The sequence below is a fragment of the Pholcus phalangioides genome, unplaced genomic scaffold, assembly GCF_987345545.1.
Source record: "Pholcus phalangioides strain wild (caught in Gottingen) unplaced genomic scaffold, Ppha-v1.0 ptg000011l_1, whole genome shotgun sequence".
NCBI classification, from domain to species: Eukaryota; Metazoa; Arthropoda; class Arachnida; order Araneae; family Pholcidae; genus Pholcus; species Pholcus phalangioides.
In genome coordinates, this window is record NW_028301604.1 from 57,174,799 (window position 1) to 57,199,325 (window position 24,527).

At 33.5% G+C, this 24,527-nt stretch overlaps 1 protein-coding gene across 2 annotated transcripts in view; it reads right to left on the bottom strand.

Annotated features, from left to right (window-relative positions):
• Window positions 1–23,779, bottom strand: part of LOC149080616 (RYamide receptor-like) — a 74,197-nt gene extending 50,418 nt beyond the window's left edge. For both annotated transcript variants that reach the window (XM_089239764.1, XM_089239765.1), the window contains exon 1: window positions 23,159–23,779. In XM_089239764.1, coding sequence (XP_089095890.1) covers window positions 23,159–23,550 — 392 coding nt within the window. In that variant the 5' untranslated portion in view covers window positions 23,551–23,779. The remainder of the gene's footprint in view (window positions 1–23,158) is intronic.
• Between the last annotated feature and the right edge of the window lie 748 nt (window positions 23,780–24,527).

Sequence of the window (24,527 nt, forward strand, 5' to 3'; positions counted from 1 at the left end):
GTACATGTGAAGAAAACTTGAAGATCTATACTGATTTTATTCTAATCAAACTATGTATGAAATGCTTTAAGGAAATACTAAAAATGTAACCAGTAATACTGAACTGCACTTGAATATAATTTGACTCATTTTATTCGAAAGCATTCTCTCCCAAGACAAAAATCCCTAGAGATCTTTCGATGCATCATTCCGATTCTCGGGTTATTACGGAAAGTGCCATAAGACTGGATACAAAAAAACCATTAATGTCATGTTTAGTGCATTTTATCCTGGAAAATAATGTTACGTTATTTTTCACATGGAATGATATCCCTCTCACCTAAAGAACAAAAAATATTTTTGTTTTATTTGTGTGTGAAATAAAGATTTGTTATGTGAAAAATGAAATTACAAGTAAAAAAGCTATTCAGGCTTGAGCTGTTTTTCAGAGAAATGTTTTCCTGTTTTTTCAAGTCTGAATCTGTCTTTGTTTTTTTCTCTTCAATTTTATGATAGTTTCAAACTTATTATAGATTACATACAGACGTTTTTGTGAGAAAAGTAACGTCAGAAAAAAAATAGGAAATGTAGCCTCGAAGGGTTGAAACTACTATATTTTTATTTTCAAGGGACTGAAAATTTACATCTGGGGGAAAAAAAAATCCGGCTTACGACAACATATATACCGCGTGGGCGACATCACAACAACTTCGTTCGAACCACTCTCGAACACAACTGCCACGAGAGCGAATCTCGGGCGCGCCACCTATATTAACGGATACGGTCGGCCTTGACCGTCACAGACTCCCCCCTCTGGTTTCATGAAACCGTCTTGGTATGAAACCAGGAAGAGTCTTCAAACATAAACAATACGGTGCATATAAACAATCAAAAATATTTGACGAACACATTTCAATGGTGGGGAGGAAAAAAAAAATCACACATATTTTCAAAAATAATATATAGTTCATTCTTCACGAGAACGATGACTTGTAGGTAGATCAATCTACGACTTTTTCAAAGGGCGGCCTCGTCGACGCATAGGCATCACCGGTGTCTGTGCAATGTTCTTGCAAGGTCGAAATGCTGATGTATGATTCACTCCAAGTGATACCTGAGGTGAAGATGTATTGGCCACATCATGGCTACATGGAGATCTCTGGGACACCGCAGAATTTTGGCGCCTCGGCGATGAGCGTCTACAGTTTTCGTCTCTTTCTTTTGTCTTGTGGAACTCTAGGTGATCCTGGAAGACGGATTCGTCCTCGAAGGTCATCTCACAGTATTGACAGACGATCACCTGGACGCGAATCGGCTGTCGCGATTCTGGCAATGACGCTGTCGTTTCCTCGTCGTACGCCTCGTTCATGTGGGTCATGACGTGCTTTATCATCTGCAATTTCCGACTGAATGTAGACTAGCAGATTCCGCAAACGTATGCAGCCCGCGAGCGACTGGAGGACACGACCTTGCAGCTGCTTGAAGTTGGTGACTTTGTGGAATGGTTTCTTGAGTGTTGCTCGTCAACGTGTCTCTGAAACTGACTCTTCTGAACGAACTGGCAGACGTGACATCTGAATAAATATCTGGCGTCGAGCGGAGGATTCGCGGCGACTCTTTGTTTCTTTGCATCGTCTTTTCCGGGCATAGCCGTTGTTTCTATCAAGGCCTCGACCTTTTTGCGTCCCCTTTCTCTCTGGCTTCGGATATTCACGACTCCAGGCGGGACAGGCTTGCGACCCCTCTTGGTTTTCGCTGGAGACATTCGGTACTGAGACACAGGTGTTGGTGAACTATTACCAGTGTTGATATGATGTTCAACGAATGAACTAGGTTCTCCCCCTGGTTTGAAGACATCCTGATGTTCGCTTAGCAGGGCGCTAAGTTGACGCTTTTGTTCAGGAATCAAATCTCTTCCCTCGTCAACACGTAATCGGTATGAATGCATGAGGTCCACTGATTCCGATACTACAGGAGCCGTTGGAACCTGTGGGAATGAGAATTGGTAGTGGGGAGTGTCACTGAAAAACCAACATTTCCTCTTTAGATCCACAGCGAATGCCTGCTGCCGTCAGGAAGTCCAATCCCAGCAGCGATCGGTTACCCTTTGCTTCTGGAAACACTAAAAAGGTGGTATCAATAGTTCGATTTCCAACGCGTACAGGTACTTTGACTTCATAGACCTTGCTGATAGACCGGGTACCATCAGCCAGACAAATAGTCGAGGTGTCACTATTCATTGGTACATTTTTACTTAGAAAAAGCTTGTATAAGAGTTCCCCTGCAACCGAGTGTGTCGCACCTGTGTCGATACATATGAGACCACGATCTTGACATACTTGAATTTCCATCAGCGGTAGCGATACCTGAGCGTCTGTGGGTTCAAGTTCGAATTGCATTTCCAACTTTCGGATTTCGATTTCCTTTTCCGCTTGAAGCGTGGCTTGTTCCCGTTGATCCTGGCGTTTAGAGTCCGAAATTCTCTCATCGATGACAGTTAGCAGGAATTCTTTCATAAAGTCCTCATCATAATCGTCGTGGTTGATTATTGCAGATTTTATCTGAATGACTGTCATGTCGGTTGACACTGCTACTCCCTATGCTTGAGCTAGAACGATGAGGTCTTGCTTCTTTCCTTTTGCTAAATAAGCCATGTCACACTATATATAAACGAATGTTTCAATAACAATAAAAAAAATCTACACTTTTGAGACGTGCGGAACGACATAAAAAAAACGAGCATTAAACATTTTCACACTCGACGAACACTTCCGCGAATTTCGAAACAGCCGATGTGATGAATTCTTTTCAGGTTAAAAACGAACACGGATGAACATTCGAAACAACTGATGCCATGAGTTCTTTTCAGGTTGAAAACGAACATTTGCGACGAAAGTTTCCCTTACCAATTCGTAGGTACGTTCAGGCTGAACGCTGACGATTTTCCTCGAGTTGAAAAAAAACCGTCATATTTCACGTTGGGCGTCAAATTGTAGCCTCGTAGGGTTGAAACTACTATATTTTTATTTTCAAGGGACTGAAAATTTACATCTGGGGGGGGGGGGGAAATCCGGCTTACGACAACATATATACCGCGTGGGCGACATCACAACAACTTCGTTCGAACCACTCTCGAACACGACTGCCACGAGAGCGAATCTCGGGCGCGCCACCTATATTAACGGATACGGTCGGCCTTGACCGTCACAGAAATGAATTATATACGGTGTGTGTTGTAATAGACTGCCTATTAGGCTAATTTTTGTTGCAAATTTGAAGCGGCTTCTTTCCATTCTGATCGTGGTTGCGTGATCCGGATTATATCGTCGAGTCTCTAAAAGTAGTTTCATGTATGAAGAGAAAATATGGTCTCACCCTATATATTTTACATTAGAAAATTTTATTTAAAAGGGATAAATGTTCCCATTTCATTTTTTAAAGCTAGTTTATTTTGCTTTAGTAGAATCAAGATTGAATTACGGCGTTACATGTTGTTGGGGGGAGGGAGAAGGAACATATGCTTCAGCAATCTTTCTACACTTTTCGTCACACAGAAGTCCTTCATCCGTATCATCTTGAGTATATAAAAATAGACTTACACATGCTTTCCACTTAATTCTCAATTAATTAAAGATACTCTCTCAGCATCATTTGTATGTTTGTAAATGTTTAAAAAATTTTTTATGAAAGAAGTGTCCATCTCTCTCAATCTGAAGTTACATACAGCTGCCATAACCAAAGAGAAAAAAACTTGTTTCAAAAAAATTTTCCTTTACTTAGCTCTTAAAATATTTTATGATCATATATGCAGTGAAATGCCTCCATAGCGATGGAACGGGTGTGTATACTATTAATGAAGTAACTAATATGTTTATATTGTACATATTTAATGAATAACGAAACAAAAAACTACAATACTATAATGAAAAATGTCGATATCAATGAAGGTGAATCACTATACAGTAGCCATTCAACCTAGTGAAAACCCCCAATTAATCCACTGATGCAATATTGCAATATTTTCACTCATTGAATGCAACCTGGATTACCTGGAAATTACCTGGATCTGTTGATGTACTTCTTATATTAAGTAAGTATCAAGTTAATCTCAGCAATATATCGTGATAATGACAGAGTTGAACAACGGAATTTTCATGTTGAACCATAGTAAAAACACACGGATCTGCTCTGATATTGATTGAATTTTTTGTAAGCATCACTCTAAGAAAAAGTCAAATAACAATACGTTTACTTTATATTTTTAACAAAATACTAACGACAAATAAAAAACGAGATTTATTACCTCCCATAAAGCGGTCAGCTTTCCTTGAATTTTCTACTTAAAACTTGTCACTTCAATACCAAACATTCGCTTGATGAGTGGTTATATCAATAGAAAATACTTTCGGAATACATATATATAACAGGCAGTTTTTTTTTAGATTTAATTTTTTTTAAGTTCTATATTGAGATCAGAATTTTTTCTTTCTATTCGACAAACTTATTCTTCTCGTTTCTAAATATATTTGACGATATTCCTTTTCCAGAGAAGACTCCAAGGATTATCCACAAACTCTTCAGTATTCTCAATACAAAATATAATATACAGAGTGTCCCGTAAGTCCTAATTCGGCCTTTATCTCGTCAACCATTCGTCGTAGAGGTATTGTTCTAAAAAAATTTCAAAATCTGTTCAGAAATCACTCTGTACCAGTTTTAAGAGTGAAAATATAGTGTATCACAAAATGAAAAAGTCTAATTAAAAATTGCTGCCCTGTTTCTCTTGAGGCCAAAAAAATTCAATGTTTCTAACTGCAATATTGACTGAGGTATTTTTTTAAATTAAAAATCGGAGAAAAGTTGGGAAAGAACAGCATAAATTGCGGACAACGCTTCATTCTCTCATTTATGCTGTTCTTTCCAACCTTTTTTTCTGTTTTTAATTCAAATATCTCAGCGAATATAGCACTTTGAAACATGAAATTTTTTCGGTTGGCCTCAAAAGAGGAAAGGCAAAACTTTCTAAATTGAAGTTAGAGGACCATGGGACTGTATAAAATTTAGATTTTTCATTTTATGAGACACCATATTTTCACTCTCGAAACTGGTATAGTGATTTCTAAACATATTTTGAGCATTTTTAAAATTAAAACCATACCGCTACGACGAACAGTTGGTGAGATAAAGGCTGAATTAGGACTTGTCCCTATATAGGTATACGGCATTCCAAACGTAATTTCAATTTATAATTCTTATATTCGGCAAAATTTGAATAAGAGGAGAGCGGATAACCCTCCCACTATCACGGTTTTCTTTTTATATGAACGTCAGTAAATCCCTGTTAAACATGCTGATATTTATAGTGCCACTTCTTATTTATTATGATCATTTTAGCCATACGCATAGGTATTTTTAAATGGTGTTTCCTGGAACATAGGTGTTTTAAGAGAAAAGGATGTTCTGAAACAAATGACTTTATGAATTAGAGAGTTGATTTTTCTTTAGTAAATTCCATGGGTCATATGTCAGTATTGGGCCGATTTGATGCATGCAGTGTATCTAATGCAAGGGAAAAGACAAAAAATTGTAGGCTCGTTATTGATACACAAATATTATTGACTAATCAAATTTTTTCACATGAATTTGTTTTTCATGGTTAAAATAGATCTATAGGAGGATTTGAAAGTAATCATTTACTGTTGTTGCATTGTGTTTGAAAAAACATTTATGATGCTTTGTATTTGAATGATTTTACATCGGAAATGGTGAAAGTTGAGGAAAAAAGAACAGTAAATATAAATAAGTTGAAAAGACAGTATATGCAGTGAGAAATGTTTGTTAAACTTTTTCAAGTTAATCCTTACTCGTTCAAGACAATCGTTATATAATCATAGACAAATGTGTAAATGAAAGAGGTTTTGATAGTTATTTTAATTTTCCAAACAATAATATTTTTCTAAGTTTTGCTGTTTTTTATAGAAATTTCTAACCATCACTTTACTAAAATAATATTTCTTTTTTGTTACATGATCTAATGTCATTGATGCATAGTTCAATTCCATGCTTCCTTCATGTCTGAAAGCAAAACACTTACCGTTAGTTTCGTCATTATTGAAGATATTGTAATATCCGCCGCTATACAAGAGAACTTGGAACACTTGGTTGGATTAAGCAATTAGTTAACAGCGTGAAATGAGCAATATCAATTTAATAATGTAACCCGGCCATGCGATTTTCGAGTTCATCACGATAATTTCACATCCGAGAAAGAGGTTTACCTGCGAGATGAGCTGCCGCGTATGCAATGATTGCATTATATTCTCATCATAATTGAGTAGATATTTTACTAAGCTACCTTATGTTAAATTGACTCACTTCATGGTATGAACACCGCTTCGTTCGAATATCAAATGCCCGAGACCGAATAATAATCTCATCAGTGGCTGCACTGGAATGACAGCTTGAATAAGTGGAACTATATTGCAAACAAAGAATGAGTTTACCAACTCACCCACGCAGTTTCAAATTGAATATGAAAACTCGCTAATCTATATTATATATATTCTACCTAATAAAAATAGTTGTCACGTGAGAGGGGGAAAAAGCAGTCATATTGTAACAATGAAATGCTTATTAGCATTTACACGAATTTAGTTAGTGCCGAGTTAACAATTGAATATAAAATGATGACATGCGACAATTGCTGTTATAACCTATCCTGTCTATTGCCCTTACAAACTTCTGATTTAAGTTTTTTAAATTCATGAAGAAAATGAAAACGTGTATCCAATCCTCCGTTCATGTGAGAGCACTTCCATCCGTTACATCGCTCTTCAAATTAATGACATGATAGAGTGTGTGTGTTGGACTGCAGATAATCACAGAAAATGTAAGGGCATTTTTTTTTTAATCTTTAGCAAGATAACAATCTTAATTCCAGTTTTTTCTCTCCATCGTTAGCTCGATAGATTAGAATGAATTCGTGTCCTTAACGAGGAAGAACATACATGATTTGATATCGATGAGCATACGATATTGTCACACAAGAGGCACGATTTTTTCTCAAAGTAATTAAGTGGCTCATAACGACAAGTTCCAAAAATCTGTATGCGCACTCTACCTGCTATGAATGTTATAAAGGACAAATGGCATGCACATTTTCAGTTTCTGGTTATTTGAAAATCTAAACACGAAAGTGAATATAAAATGAAGCTCTATAGTTTTCTCCGAAGGTAATATTAATCTCGACTGTGAATTCAGATACATTTCGATGCCGCTGTGATATTTTTCTGTTGATAATATCCAGAGAAAATGCATAATTAGACAATATAGATAGAGCATTCATATCGAGTGCTTTTTTTTTTTACTTTTAAAATAGATGAAATTGCAAATATTGGAATGACAATTAGATCGCACAAATGGTCTTCCTAAGCAATTCTATGAGTTGTTTCGCTAGAATAGAGACATTTTTGAATGTCGGTGAGTCTTAAAAAATTTAATATAAAATTGAGTACCAGCCATAGTAATCGTTATGAGAAAATTATGTAGAATATTCCACGTTTTTTTCAAAGTAAATGTGGATAAAATTATTTGTGTGTGTGAATAAAAGTCTTCCACTTTTTACAGTAATTAATTACAATAACTTCTTAGATAATGATTTTTTTTTCATTGAATACCCTTTGATACAAATTCTTCAAGAAACGAAATTATAAAATAACGTACTCCCACATCGAAAAGAATTGGTTATCCATTTTATGTCAGGCCTAAAACCGAAAGCTTTCCCCTGCAATAAGATTGATGAACTACAAAATACAAAAAGAGATGCTCCCAAGTGAGTATTGTCGATCTAAAACGCTCCATTGCTTGCTGGGAACTGCAATAGAACATCCTTAGGCGATGGATGGAACTGTAAAGAACCACTCAAACTACTGTTGGAAGCAATTTCAATTACTTTTACACAAAAGTATGGAAGAAGCACTTTTTCATAGTGAGCCACTGGCAGCCACTAAACCTCATTTATTAAGGCATGATATTTTCCATTTAATTTCCAGTTATGGTTTCGAGAAGAAATTCTCATGTTCTCAGAAAAATGAAGACAACTTTTCCTATTCTATGTATATTATGTTCTTCAACCTTCTATGTTTTTAGTACGGGTTTTAAGGCAAGAAGTTGAGTTTTGAAAGATTTTTTATTAACGAAATATACTGATTTTTTCCAACCCTATTGTCAGGAACAAACATACGTAGTACGTCAACATATATCGAATGGTGCCAGTGCAACAATTTGAAATTGTCTCTCTTACTAATTACCTTTTTTTTAATGCATTTTACATTTCAAAAATAAAGCATGAAATCATCGATCAGTATAGCCAATTCTAAATACAAAATGCAGATGCTCAGATAACTGCCTGTTAATTTTTCATGTTGAATTATCATCATCGTATTTCTCAACCTATCCATCACATGGCTTACGTTCATAAAAACATAATTTTAGAGGCTTAGAGGGATTGACACGTACGCTAACTTTTCATTCAAAAAACATAATCTTTGAGAAAGTGACTATGAAAATCATTGTTTGAATTTCAAATATCAGATATCCCTAATCGGTTTTGACTATTTTCTAATAAATAATTGTGTTTTGAACACAAGAGAACAGTAATTTCGCCAAAGATAAATTTAGTCCTTAGAAATTGCGAGCCAATGTGGAGCTTACGATAATCAAACATAATGTTCCGATATTTTTCTTTTACACTGTGGTGCTTACTTTAAGAAATCCGATATTTCTCCGTATTATTTTACTGATCTACGAATTCAACTAACAAAGAAAATAAACTTCTCAAAACAGTCGTGGTTTTACAAAGAAACATTCACTCTTTTTTAGATATGGTGCATAAATATTTTTTTGATAAAATAACAATTCACAAAGTATTTTCATAATAAAAGTTATCAATTATTTAACGATATTTTAAGATTGGTATCACACACACATACCAACATCCATTTAGGATTCGTTAAAGCATCAGTATTTCATGATGTTGAAGCAGCTCTTATTTTTGTGGAATTTCTTTAGAATAATAAATACCGATAAATACAAAGTTATGTGAACCAGTCGCATTCATGTTTATGATCTCACGAATAAGTTCAGTAACAACGGTTAGTCATTTTATATTTCATCTTAAAGATTCTTTCATGCTGTGACTTGAGGCATACTTTTACTTTACGCATTTTTGAAATCTGAGATCACGTTTAGATAAATGAAATTGAATGTTTAAAATAGAATTCTTGGTGATATTCAAATTTATTGAATTACCCATTTAATAAACTGAAATTTCCTAATATAAATATTTTTTTCATCAATTTCATGAGCATAATTAAAGAAAATCTAAACATCAAATCATTTTCAGGGTTTTAAAGTGGTTAATGTTCTTGAAATATATTCCGAGAGTATGTCACGTGTTCATAAATTGATATTTTATTTTATTTTTCTATAATTTATGCAATTTTAAAATATACTTCTTTATAGTTTTGAGACTTAATGTGATATATATAAATACGGTGAAACCTCGATTCAACGATACCTTGCGGGTCAAGGAAAAAATCGTTCTAGAGAGAGAGAGATGAGATTATCGAGAGGTGGCATTATCATCAGGTACCACCAAGTTCATGCCGCTGTTGGCATCTCTTCTCACACAATAGGCGTTGTTAGTACCACCATAAAATGCATTTATAAGCATTTATTCGGCAACCAAAAATTCTAATTGATTAGTTGATGAACAAAATTCAGTTGGTTGTTTCACCCTATAAAGTAGCTTCTTTCGCAATATTTTTGTACATTACACAGAAAATAACTTCACGGCAACTTCATTAACACCTTCGGAGGGTAGATAGTGCGAAATGCCCATGTTATTATAAACATCCTACATAAACAAAAAATGGTGTGAGGAATTTAAAAATATATTGAAGATGTCGTACGAAAGTGCATTCATCAGAGAAAAACAACAGTTGCCGCAAAATCTGTTCGTGCTGCACTCTGCTGTAGGAGCCAGTGGGTGACGTCTACGCGACGAGCACAATCTTCTTCATTCAATGCTTAGACTCGTTGAAAATGGTATGGGTACAACCTCTCACTCTTCAGCAACCACCATGTCGTTTCGCACAGCTGCCGATGAAAGCGCGCAAATGTTTTCGGATTGGGCAACCGCCTGTGGGGAAAACGCTTACCGTACATTCGTGCTGCCTCTGTGGTACTTCCGTTTGCAGCTCCGTACATGAAATGCATGTCTGCTTTTCCAGTATTACTAAAGTGCGCCATTACCCCGTACGTTACAACTGTTGGAATGGTTGCACGCTGGAATAACTTCACAGGGCTGGCGTCCGCACCTTCCACTCACCGTGACGCAGATTTGCATACGGTTTCTTCTTCCCCAGGTTACATTTGGATGCATGGTGTGTTTTTTCTTCCGATAAATTTCAATAGGAATGCCGTTTTAACGTTTCCGGAGCGACCGTTTCGAAACGCGCTAGCGCGTTTGCGTTTCATGTTAGACCATGCATTCTTTGATGACAATTGTTTGTATTTGTGTGTACTAGCACCTCTCTTAAACTTTTCCCCCCCATCTTTTCTGAATCACCCTGTATAAAATCTGCATCTTCTATGAAAATCACGAATCTGAAAAATAATGAAATTGACATCCAGAGTGATTAAATTCAGTGTTTGTACCCAAACACTTGAAATTCACATGCATGAATGTCATCTTAATTTACTAACAACGTAGCACAAGGCTTCATTAGTTTCGTAATTTCCTATATTTTAAATATTAGCCAGAGAAATACTAATATGTTAATACAGTAAAAGTCCGTTATAACGGCAGTTTACAATCAGAGGGAAGATTGCCGTTGTATCGGGCTTTTCGTTATAAACGAATTTTAGTTTTTTGGACTGTGGAAACAAAAAAATGGGGGAAAAACAAACCAGATAAGTTTACCTTCCTTTTGTTTTGAACTACTTTTGCTGAAATTGCATCTAGAGTTAATTGCTTATGCATACACAATGTTGATTATATAACAGAAAAAAACAGCTGACGGCGGAAGCAAGAATTTTTTTCGCGATGTCATTTTTTGTTTCATTATTTCTTTCATATTCGACAAAAATATGAAGTTTTGTTTTGGTTGCTAAACTTTTCGTTTTTTTTTTTTTTTTTAATTTGCAAGAAAAAGGTCTAACTAAATCTGACACTATCTCGCTCATGCAATTTTTACGTAAAAAAAGCTGAAAGATCTGGTAGCGAAAGCAAGTTAAAACAGAAAAAATGATTAAGACCTGTTTGTCCTGTGTCCAGATAAAGCCCTGAATGATATTAACAGGCTTTTACTTTACTAAGTTTCAGCTAATTTCTCATTATTCTATGTTTCGCCTTTTATATTTATTTATTGTCAAAATATTTTTTTTATTGCACAACTGAAATGTCATTCAAACTTCGCATTTTAATGATTAGTAACAATAGAAAAAATTATTTATTATTCATTGATATAATTTTGGTTTTAATGAGATTAACATGGCATAGTTCAACATGGTATTCAACTTTTATTCAACGTTAAAATAAACTAATAAATGACACAGTTTGCCATTTTTACTGCATTGAAAAAATTGAAATATTACGATCTAAAATTTCGAAAATATTACCTTTTTAAAATATTTTTCCATATTGTTAATTTTTTTTTATTTCTACATCGACTGCCTTCTGTGCGATTCTTTTTAAACCAATGTTTTGAAGAGCACTCAAACATTTTTATATGAGAGAGTTAATGGTCATGCAAAAATTGTGTATCTTTTACTTTCAAGTAATAAAAAGACCAAAACACATTACCGTTGGTAGTAAATCACTCACTAAATGCCATTTTCTTTTTCTAGCCGAATATTATACTATACAACAGTTTGTAGTTTTAACGTATTTGCCGACTTCTCTAAAATCCTTTTTATAGCCACAAAAATTGTGAATAATACGTACGCGGTAGTTTTTTTTTCATTAAAAAGTTTCTGTTGCATAAATATTTTAATACATAATGAGAAAGCCACTGAAAAAAAAGAAAGAAAGAAATCCTTACTATAATATATATTCTGAAATATATCTGTGATTTGAATTTTCCACCGAGTTCCTTATCAGTTAACGAACTCCAGTAGCAGCTAATTTTCTTTTTTTTCAAGTAACGTTGAGACCATATCATATTTAATTAAGATATATGCTGTGAAACATTTCTGGGCGCTTCGAAAATGTTGGTTGAAATTATTCTTGCCGTAAAAAGAACCGAGAAAAAGAGTACTACTGAAAATATTCAAATTGGCTTTTTAACATTAACAAGCATATGGCTATCTATTTAAGTAGCAAGTTGATAGAAGATAAGATTTATATACCTCGTTCGTTTCGCCACTAGTTTCCCAACCTTTTTGTCCCATCGCCACCAACGCAATCTAACCCATAGGATCCCATGTTATACCCGTAACTTCTACCACCCCCTGGAACATTCTATCGCCCCCCGGGGGCGTTAACGCTCACGTTGGGAATCACTGGTTTAGTCTATATGATGCAGATGCATGTACATATACATGTGATACATGCGTACAGACAGGGCCCGTTCATCATAAGGTCGGTCCCGGGGCAGGCATAAATTTCGGGGAGGACCCTTTATATATAACGTTCTTTGAGGTAATGTTGTGAATGTTTGTTTTCTACAGGTGCTGCCGTCAATATTCTATATTTTGAGGTGAAAATGGCATGATATCATGCAACAATTATGTACAATTACTATCAAAGTAAATTGTTATATATACTATGGCATTTGCTTACTTTGCACTTTCATCAAGGTATTCAATTTTGCATTTGAAAATTCAACATCATGAGGAAACTAAATAAGCAGAACATACTCATAATTTTGGGCTTTGAAAATAAAGATGATGAAAATATAAACACACGATACATAAAGATTGAGTGAGGATCTATTTTGTTCCAACTAGCGTATATTTTCATGAAAAAAAGCATTTACATATTATTAATGAATAATTTTCATAGACTATATATATTAACACATCCTCTTTACAAATTAATGGCAAGCATGAATTGCTGTCAGGTACCCTTGTGTGTGTGTGTCCATAACAGTCACTAAAATTCACTTTCTTCTCTTCAGTGCTGCAAAGTCTATTGAGTTCGTCATATTATAAATTTCAAGTAGTATCACTTTCAAATGAAAGTAAATACTGAAAGTTGGAAATGGCTGATACTCTATAATTGTCCCTAGGAGAAAGATCTACAGAAGCAGTATACCCCATCACCCAAAGAATCTGCTTCTAGGTGATTTTCTTTTTTTGTGGTATCATACATTCCATTAGGATTGAGTGACCCTGCTACTGCCTTAAACACATAAAAATGTTCTCTGACTGTATTCTACAAAAGAGAGGTAAATCAGTAATATATAAAAGACAGAAATTTCTGGAGAAAATCCCTGAAAATTAGTTGGCCCTGGGCACGTGCCACGTTTGCTCCTGCGATAAACAAGTCCTGTGCACAGGGTATTCCACAAAAAGTGTCCAAAAGGACAAAAAAAATTTCACTTTCCGAAATTCAAGTAAAACATGTGATACGATCAGCAAAAAATATTTTATGTAGTTGAGCCCCCAAAAAACGACTATCAGGGAAAATACTAAAATTTATATTTTTATATAACCCTAATCAAAAAATGTTTAACTAGTTAAATTTTCATTTCTCTTTATTTTAAAGAAAGAAATTTATTACGTGACATCTGATAAAAATGTACCATGACGTCGGTGATCGAAATTGGTCTCTTCGAAGTGTGAGAAACTATTTTGAGGTTGTTTTAGAACGTACAATGTGGGGAAAAAGCAAACATTTTTCAGTCATGCATATACCGAAATTTTTTATTCGATTGTTACAAATTGAATTTCTTTCGGAGTAATAAATTAAAAAAATTTTGATTGGAGGAAGTATGAAACAATAATTTTTTAACATTTTCTCAAATAATTTTATACGAAGTTGCTGTAATTACAGCCGAACTTCTTTTAAGAAGGAAACTTCTTATATATTTTAATTTAAGAATCAACCATAGAACTTGAATTCCTTTCGGGCACTTTTGGTAAGACAGACCATGTGTATACAGTGATCCTAAAAACATGGGCAAAACTTAGAGGTGGTTAGAACATACGAAAGCATTTTTGTCATAGAATTTTCAATTGGAACAGCGATCACGTAAAAAAACGTGTTTCTCTCATTTTTTTGAAGGGCCATTTGAAAACCATCGTCTACATATGAGACTTCCAATGAGTCTCCTGGGGTCCTCGCTGTGCACAATATGCCCGTTAAATTTCAACATGCACCATCCGTTCCGTGGACGCTATGGGGTCAGGATTGGTGGTCGCTCTTTGAGCAATTTCTGTGAAAATCTAACTATTAAAGTTTATTTTAAAATGTCCGGTGTCACTACTATGTTTGTCTTTCAATAATATATGAGATTCGCTTTATTTTACGATAGCAAGGAAGTGCCCATCTCAGCTTTCGCTATTCAAATTAGACCATATATTCTTCAACAAAAAATGTTTATGTGTCTGTTTTAAAATTCTTCAATATGTTTTGCCATCTTTTTAGACTCACCCTGTGTAATTGTTGTTTATAATATGTATTTTATAGCGATTAGTTAGATGAAAAAACGTTGTTTTGGAGATTATTTAAAATTAAGTAATTAAATAAACAAATTTCAAAACTCGTTTGCGTATGCATCACATACTATCACTCTATAGAATTGTCTTTTGCCGGAATTACGTATCACTTTATGGCCAATTTATAGTTTTCGGAAGAAACTTTTTTTATGTCATAATTTCAATAATTATAAAAGTGATCATTTTGTTAGCATCAAGACATTTCCATATCTGATATGACTGAGGTTTCACAAGAAAATCATCATAAATTTCTGATTAATAGACTCAGAATAAATTTGCTTATGGGCTTAAAGAATTTATTAGGTTTGAAAAGCATTTACTTCGAAAATTTATGTGACACGGGGCTTTAACCAGGTATGTAAATGAAGCATCGGGGAATAATCAAAGCATCTAAAAAACAAGGTTTACGAAACCTCATTGCTTATAATAAATGAGCCGAATACCAATATTGAAGACAAAATACTTTGGAAGACAGACGAGATTCCAATAACTTCATGTAAAAAGAATAATGTGGGAGGGGGGGGGGTGTGGACTCAATCTCTTTCTTTCCATTCTTTGGAAAGGGTGGAACGCGTTTACTGCTTGAAATGTTTACCCCATGTTACCTGCATATAAGGGAAAGGTATGTTCCGTGATATAAGCCGGAGCTTGACTTTCTTGAGCTCGATAAATGTCAGCCAAGAGTTTTAATAAAGAAACAAATATATATTGTTCCAAGATTGTGGAATGTTGCCTACCTTCTTTCCCCAATTTTCACTTGATTGCAGATCAGAAAATCATCTACCACATCCAATATTAAATGTCAATAGACATTCATCTTGGTGACATGTAATCGGTTCTTCGAAAGTGGCATAGATTAACGTTTTTATCTCTATGTCAAGTGAAATGAGGTGGATAAAGAGCTTCTTGCATTCTTCGAATAGGATTCCTATGAACTACAGGCACTCAAAAAGAAAAAAAATTAAACTTGCCATAAAGTCATTCTGTACATCATCGAAATAATACATTATTTTGATTCTACACATTGTTAAAAAACCAGTGGTCTGAACAATGACATTGAATTGAGAATTATCCACAAAATTTTCATTATTTGATCTAGAAAATATAAAACTATTTACTTTATCGAATGCAACCTTTTTAATTTATCGAAAAAATATCCTTTCATTGTATCAAAATAATTTTGTTTTAACAAAATATTTTTAATGCTTATATCAAGAAAATTTCTTATTATTTCATAAAAAATACTCGTTGTATCAATTAAATGGCAAAACAATATTTTAAAACAAAAAAATAAGGATCACATACAGCTTTCTTTTGTATGGCTTTTCATTCGGGTGATGAGCTTAGCATGTACGTGACTCAAATTTTCGTTATTTCCGTCAGTTGAATAAAAATTTAAATTTAAAAATCACAGCAAAGTGATTGTCTTCTTCACAATCGCAACTATCAGTTATCGAACACGTATAATATGCAAATATAAATTCGATGTAAAACGTGACTACAAAATTGAAATGTATTTATATGTTCTAGTATAATAAGGTAACTGTGAAATTGAAACTAGTTTGAGTATTTCATCACTGCCATCATTCTATGCCCACGAGAGCTAATTAGACCGGGACCTACAATTTATTTCCGATTCTGAACGGCAGCCTAATCTAGACTCACCGAGAGGTTGGTGCGCTAACCCCTCATGAGAAATTACCATAAAAAAAAGTTTAAACATTATAAACGGAATTTGATTTCTTCTTCGTGTGCTGATCATTTGTTGTTTTTAGGAAACTAACAATAAAAATAAAACTTCTTAGGTACCGAATTTGAGATGTGTGTCCCCACGGGAAACTTCTAATTCCATACGAATTGTCCATATAACTCCATTTCGAACACGTCACTTCTAGCCAAACTACAACGATATTCATTTATAGAATAAAAATAACTATTTCATATTGAATAAGAGCTTGGTATTTGTTTTGTAATAATACAATTTGAAGAGTTTTGGTAAATATAATGGTTGAGCAAAGGTTTTTTTTCAGTGTTGAAAACAGCAATTTGGAAATAAATTTTGAGAACTATTCTAGTACTAAATACAGTAATACGTTATTTTTTGCAGTACAAATAATGGCCCAATAAAAATTTTAAAGATGGAAAAGCTCATAAATCAATAAATAGTTATGAGAAACAATTTTTTTCGGTTTAAACAAAGCTAATATTTATCAAAATAATTTATATTACGTCTCCAGGACATTTGTGATCGATTCTTTTTCAATGTTTCAACTCGACTTATGGTTAAATTTACGTGTGAATAAAATAAACAAGAAGTAAAGTAATACTTATAAGTAAAGTAATACTTATAAGAAGTAAAGTAATAAGACTTATCAGTTTTTACCAATTTTACATCTGTAGATTTGCTTAATAACTATCATTTCACACACAGTTAACACTTTTACTAAACCCTTGCGTGAATTTTCATGAGTCATCTTTAGAAAGCTGTGTGATCATTAACCCAGGCATTCACTTGGGTTTTTTTTCCAGGTCCTCGTCATTTGGAAACCCTTAAGATTTCAACTACAACTTCATTTGCGTAAAGAGCTGAAAACCATGGAACCTGAGTCTGTGCTATATGGTGGGTGTTTCAAGTGCTCCCATTTGAACATGCATATGATTTCAGGTGACTCGCTGCAGTATGAATACGAGCTTTTCTCTGTAGAGAACAACAGCATTTCTCTTATGTTACGAATTGAAATTTGTAGAAGCTTCTATGAGAAGAAAGCATGCGAAAACTCGTGTCAAAGTATGAGTGTAAGTGCCTCAATCAAACTGATATTTGTGTAGAGAAATAGCGTTGTACATGAATTTTGTATAAAAAGAGTTTGTATATTTTTTATTTTTATTTTTATCGATTTTCTAAAATTTGAAAAAGGAAAAAACTACATATTTTCTTACTGTGTGATCCAAAGAGTTTGCAGGATTAGTATAGAAAACTTTTTACTTCACTTTCTATTTCATTCTAGTTTGTAGACGAGCTGACAAGATGTGAATGGCACAAAAATTGATTACAGTCTTCTACGAAGAAATTGAGCGGAAGACGTTGAAAGCAAATTAAGACAGGTCTGCGTGTAAATGAGCGTTGGGCTGGTATCGCGACCTTTGTCCTGCTTGCATGTGGAGCTAATTGCCTTAGAGCATGAATGACGAATAATAAAACTGTTAGGGGATGTTCGTAATGTTTAAGCATCGACTTCTTTCGTCTCCCTGAATGTCAGAGACAAGACAAAAGCAATAAAAATTACGCGTGAATGGAGGTAAATAATGTAACAAGTTCAGTACGTGTGGTCATTTGCAAATGCTTTTCCATTAATTATATACTATCTGGAAGTTACGAGAGCAAAAGAAATTGCTTGGAATGGACAAATGTAATCGGAATTTTAAACTTTCTAGAAAATAGCTGTGAAGATAAATAAGAGAAGTGGAAGAAAAGAGAAAAGTTGAAGAAAAAGTCTAATACCTTAACAACCATTTGCGTATTTACTAAAACACTATAAAAATGCAATATTAATTCTCTTTACAAAGAAACATTAGTCTTTTCTGTTCAAGAAATTCGCAAATGCTAAAAATTCAAAAATGTCCGGAAGCATAATGAACTTGTTTGCACCACATTTCTTCTTTTACCATACTCATTTGTTTCCCCCAAAATGTTTTTTCATTGTTGCGCATTTGTATTCTTTGTGCTCCTGAATTAAAATTTATGAGCGTTAGTAATCACGTGATGTCAAATGTTTGCAATGAAAAATTGGTGAAAAGGATGTGCTCCGGAAAAGGCAGCGCTTTTTAAAGCACCAAGTTCAACTTCGAATACTTGTATTTCTTTTTTCTGCCAAATTTTAAAGTATGACTTAAAAAAACCCACATTCATTTGTACTAGTTGAAATTAAAAAGAGCCATCGGCTTCATAGTCAAGTACTTGTGAAGAGCATGAATTGCTGCTTAGGGTTTTGAACTAAAACAAAATAAATTCATATTCCGTTTGCAACTCACTACATCATTTTATGTGAGCTCAGGCTATTCATTTTTTCACCCAAGAACCCACAAAATATACAGTTATTGATTAATTTTTAGGTAGAATTGTTTCTTATGCCTTTACCACGTGAATGTGCACATGAATTTGTCATTTTTATATTAATCATGCTCAGAAAAGAAAATATGTCTGCCTATGAAGCCATAAGTTCCTGCTATTGTAAATAAAGTTTTGCAGCAACACAGACGAAAGTTGAAATAGACTTTCATACATTTTCATCTTTCCTACCTATAAATACTTATAAAGCATTCGTTAAGTTAACCAACACTGAAAAAAGGAATCGATTGCTTCTATTTTTTTTGCCTTATTAGAGCATTAGAACTGAACTTTATACTTGATCAATCCTAATGCGAAAACTATGGATAATAACTATGTTTCTTCACATTGGTTGTTGTGACTATTGAAATGATGGCCGATCTTTTTATTACCATGCATATCTTCTTCTTAATGTTCAAGAATAGGAACTGTTTAATTTAATACCAATTTTTTTACATTAAAATAGGAGAAAAATCATAAGTTTCTGATTTTATTTCAGTTTCAGCTTGAAAATCGTTGTTAAGACAGAGAGGGAAAAAACGTGCGTTTCACTAAGACTCACGTCATCACGTGAAGCGTTAAATTTAATGAATAATTTTTGGCGAAAAATTTAAATGATCATAAACTATAGCGGGTAGCCGGGAATACTGATATGCTCTTCTCTAAGCATTTGTTCAGAGCAGTGTTTCTCAACATTTCTAAACCCAAGGACCAGTAAAATGTTTGAACAATTCGACGAATCGCTTGTGTCCCGTATTACGGGACATTCCGATATTTCAGTTGCTCCGAATGGTTTTCATTGTTGTTCATTTTACCAGTTTTTTCAGCGATGCTTATTTAAATTTATAATGTTTATTAAAATCATCAACAAACAGCGTTTACATAATTATTGCGATAATTATGGCTATAAATATAAATAAATATTAGTCGTACGTATTTTTATTAATTTCAGCGTTTTATTTATCAATTTTTTCGCCATTTTAAATATAATTAGGGATTTCGCCGACTTATGGCAACATTTTTGATAAAAATTGTCGGCGTACCGTATTTTACAGTATTTAAAATTCCAGTTTTTGCCCTTAATTTTCTCAATAAAATATCATCATCATATGTGCACCTCAATGTGCTTTTCGTCAAATATATTTTTGTTCACTGCAATTAGTAGCAGCCGTTTATTTTCCCACCTTTCACCCATTTTTGCAGTAATGAGCAAATTTGTCAAAAATTACATCTTTTGGCTACAATCAGTGATATTCCCGTCCCCTACGAGTGATACATTTCGGCAGCCATAATCTTTTTTATGGGCAGTGTGTTACATATTATTAAATTATTTTAGTTGATATATGCTTTTTTATTGGGTATTTTGGTTATATTTGACATCCATCTTTCTTTATGGGTAATTTTTTTTATTTTTGTTTCTTTTTTTTTTTAGCCACCTCGTTGGGCAATTTGCCTGTTGTATTTAGATTATTTAGATGTATTTGTATTTAGAATCGCAATTTCCCTCATTTTCTTTGATGAGGTATGGTAAACCTAAGTATGAAGGTACAATTTTTATTCGAACCCATATGAATATTAGTAATATCAATTGCAACGACTAAATAATATTTCATTCAGTTAGAATCGAATTATCAAGTCTGTCCGTGGACCACCTCTGGTCCGCGGACCATAGGTTGAGAAACGCTGGTTCAGAGGAATTAAAATGAATTCGTTTCTACCGGAAAAATTATTTTTGTCTTCTTGCTATACTCTGAAGTTTTGTCTCACAGGACTCTGCCATCTGTTTCATTCAAAATTCAACGATCAAAGGCTAAAGGGAGCGTGAAGAAACCTGACAGGTGAAAGGCGTATAAGAAACGTTAAGGAGAAAAATGTGTGTTTCTCCTTCATCTTCCATTTGTTCACGATTTTCAGTTAACGTTATGAGATCCCAAGAGAAGTTACTACTTCTTTTTAATGCATAAAACAATTCATCCGCTAACGTCCGTTATTTACGATCCAAATATCGAAAATATATCTGTATACTCCATGAGAGTATTATAACTATTATAAATTTTAATGGCCAGTTGGCTTTTTATAAGCATTGTTCCAGCTCAATATTTCTTATTGACAGATAGTGTTTAAAATATCCACTGTGGTAATGGCTTTCTATTCCGATAGCAAACTTTCCTATCATGTTTTTTTTTCAAAAATTTTATTCATTGTGAAGTCGCGAAACCAAATACTTTCAAAATCCATAAAAAGTCTACGTTATAATCGAATATCTTTCGTTACAAATCATAACTATTAAGTTAATTGATTATTCAAGCTGAAGAGAAAATTGCTGTAGGTTGACGGATTAGTATATATTTCAGCTACTCAACTAAATTCATTTCCTTTGAAATCAGAGATCAGTATAATTGATTCTCATGACTTACTATTTATAAGCACTAGATTTTAGACATATTATATCAATCGATATCGCATTAGAATTAATTACGAATATATGTATAAATGAATGATTGTAAGCTTGGGAGCAATAAAATACCATAAGCTTGGCTCTTTGTCGGTAGAAACACACAAATTCGTAAGATAAATCTTTGACTGTAATAGCCGGTTCGCATGTACCTGGAGTATATTTTATTGAGCATTTACCTCCGAATTGAAAATACCATTGGAAAAATCTATTATAAACCATTTCCTACACAAAAGGTTTGAACTACTTCTAGATATTACACATTATATACAGAAACTTTGAAGCAGTTTTTAATGTATTTCTCGAGGTAAGAAATATAACTTTTATGCCATATTCATAAGGTTAAAAAAAGGTTTCTGTCAATATATTATTGGTGTTGAGTAATATTAGAAACTTACCTCTTCAATCAGAAATGTTAGTCAGTATTGGAATTTCGAGTAAAATAACCCCAGTATGAGTTATGGATTAATTGAACACCGAAAGAACCACTTACCTAGTTTTAGCTTAATTTTAAACCGTTCAGTACAACATGCTTTCGTACTTCAAAAAATAAAAAGCTAAGTGTAGTATATGGGGGATAGTTTTTCTTGCCAACCTTAGGTAGAGTAGGGATAAGAAATGAAAATGAATACAAAACTTTGGTACACAGGGTGCACACTTATCGATGTTGAGTAGCAAATTGTTATAGGAATCTTTCAATTGCAATTAAAGTTTTGAATATTTTCTCACATCAAACTAGAATTCGAAAGAATTATTTCTTTGAAAAAAAATGAAATATTTTAAACTTTTTTTACGGGTACTGAAACGCATCAGTCGTTACTTTTACAGGTTGAACAAGATATCTATTGTCGGCTTTTCAACCAAAGCATCACAGTATGTCGGAAACTATACAAATTGTGAAATAGTGTGATTAAGTGTACCGTAACTGGACAAATGATATTATTGCTATTAAATGGATTAAAAAGAGCGTTTCACCAAGTGCCGTTGATGTCAGAAGTTATCCTCGGCTGAGAAAGTGCGGGATGGCCGACCGATACACTACAGTTGAGAAATTTACCGTCTAAATGAGCCTTTTTTCTATTATTTCCTTAAACATGGTACTATATGAACAGTAAAATACCATGCAATAAATTTCACCGCGGTATTTAAAGTATAAAGTAAGAAACATGAAAAGCAAAAACGCATTGAACTGTGTGACGGTTATATTTTCTGTGATTTTTCGATATTTATGCAAAACGAAATAATTCGAATTTATAACCAAAGAAAAATTATAATTCTATCCTTATGTTTATTTTTCTGAGGAGAGAAAATTACATGTAATGAAAATCTTAGTACATGGGGCGAGAAGTAAAAATTGAAATGAATCAAATTTAACCCCCTCAAAACAAAATTTCGATACGTGTCTTAGCAACTCATAACACTCAAATATTTTTTGTTGTTAAAGATCTGTCAGAAGTACGAATGTCAGAGCATTAATATCCGTTTCAAAATCCTCATGAGCTCTCAATTCATGTGAAAATCACGTTCCTACTTTCATAGCATATTCCAAATATTCAATACTTCTATGAGTAGAATATATTAGTCAATGCAAAATAATTTTGTTTCAAAGCTAACATCTGGGCATCAAACTAATTTTTAACAAGACGTGTCATTTGAAACTAAAGTAAACTTAAGTGAAATTAAATATGCGCTTGCTGATCGATTTGAATACTCTTACTTCACTAAATCATATTTCTGCAAAGTTCTGTAAAAATCATATTTCTACCTTTATTTTTTTCTCATAATAGACATGTTAATAATTCAAAAAGAACATAGCATGCATAAATGGAACTACTTTTGAACTCTTCCGAGGAAGAAATATATGTTTTTTGTAGCACAATAAAATTTCTTACCTGTCCACACCGATAGCGGTGAGAGTGTACACACTAACGATGACGGATACATGCTGCATGAAAAGAACTATTGGGCAAAATGTAGGATGAAAAATCCATCTGCCTAGCATGAAGTCTGTGTATGTGAATGGTATAGAAAATAACGCCATGGTTATGTCAGATAATGCTAAATTCATAAGAAAAACACGAAGCTCTCTTGATGATTTCTTTCCGAATAATAGAACAACAATAACGGTCGCATTGCCGCCTAAAGCAAGTAGAGCTGTTAAAGAATATAAAGCAATCAGAAATGATTGCATTAATGGACCTAAAGCTTCTAGTGAATTATAAAGATCTTCCAGCTGCCCACTGTCCAGCTCAGTAAAGTTGCTCATATTACTTGATTCGAACATGATTTCAATTTCTTTATTTCTTTTTGAAGAACTTCGGTGGAGAAAAGTTTCCAGTTATTAAGTAAATATTCAGTGAAACTAAATACTAAGTCAATTCAATTCACAGTTTTTTTTTCCGTGTGCTCCATTTTCTGGCCAAACTTGAAAATCCGCACACAATTCGATCACATCAACTTAACTCTGTAGATTTTAAATTTCAATTATGTTTTCTGATTAACTGATTGCATTCAGTAACATCAATAATAAAAGCTATTCTCTAAAAGTTAATTAAAAAATGTATATAAAATCATTCAATACAAACAAATTTGGTTGAAAAACGACGATAGCGAAAATTGAGTAGAGTATCACTTTCAACTCCTTTTCTTGAAGCACAAAGAAGTCGGTTTAACACCCTTGCCAATATATCAGTACTTTAGGAATAAAAACAAGAATATTTTCATATGCTAGCGAAAAAAATATTATTCGTATCATAAAACCGCAAATTTCTAATATTCGTTTGAAAATTATAGTTCCGTATATGGTATGAAGTTAGACGATCAGATTCTGTCAGGCATTTTTCACACAATTCAATCAGTCGTAGTCGTCAATATAAGTTCTTATGAGATGATTACGTGAGTATATCTCTACAAGGACTAATTTTGAGATCCACAGTTAAAACCAGATTTTATATGCTTGCCTGTATTTCTTTGTTGTAAGATCCTTTGATAGATTTATCTCAAAAAATATTGAAAACATCCATCCGAAAATAAATTACGAGAGAGTCATCAGTTGTTATAATTAACTATATGATATACTCGAACGTCTGAAACTTTCACGCTTTGTATTACCCCAACTTCTCTTCCCACATCCACGAAACTCTTTTTATCAAAACACAATAGTCGCGAAAATTTACAATTTGTATATATGAAGATATATTTCCATTTCCAGCAATGACAACTTTTCTTCAAAATGTTTCAGGGGTGATAGAGAAAAGGAGA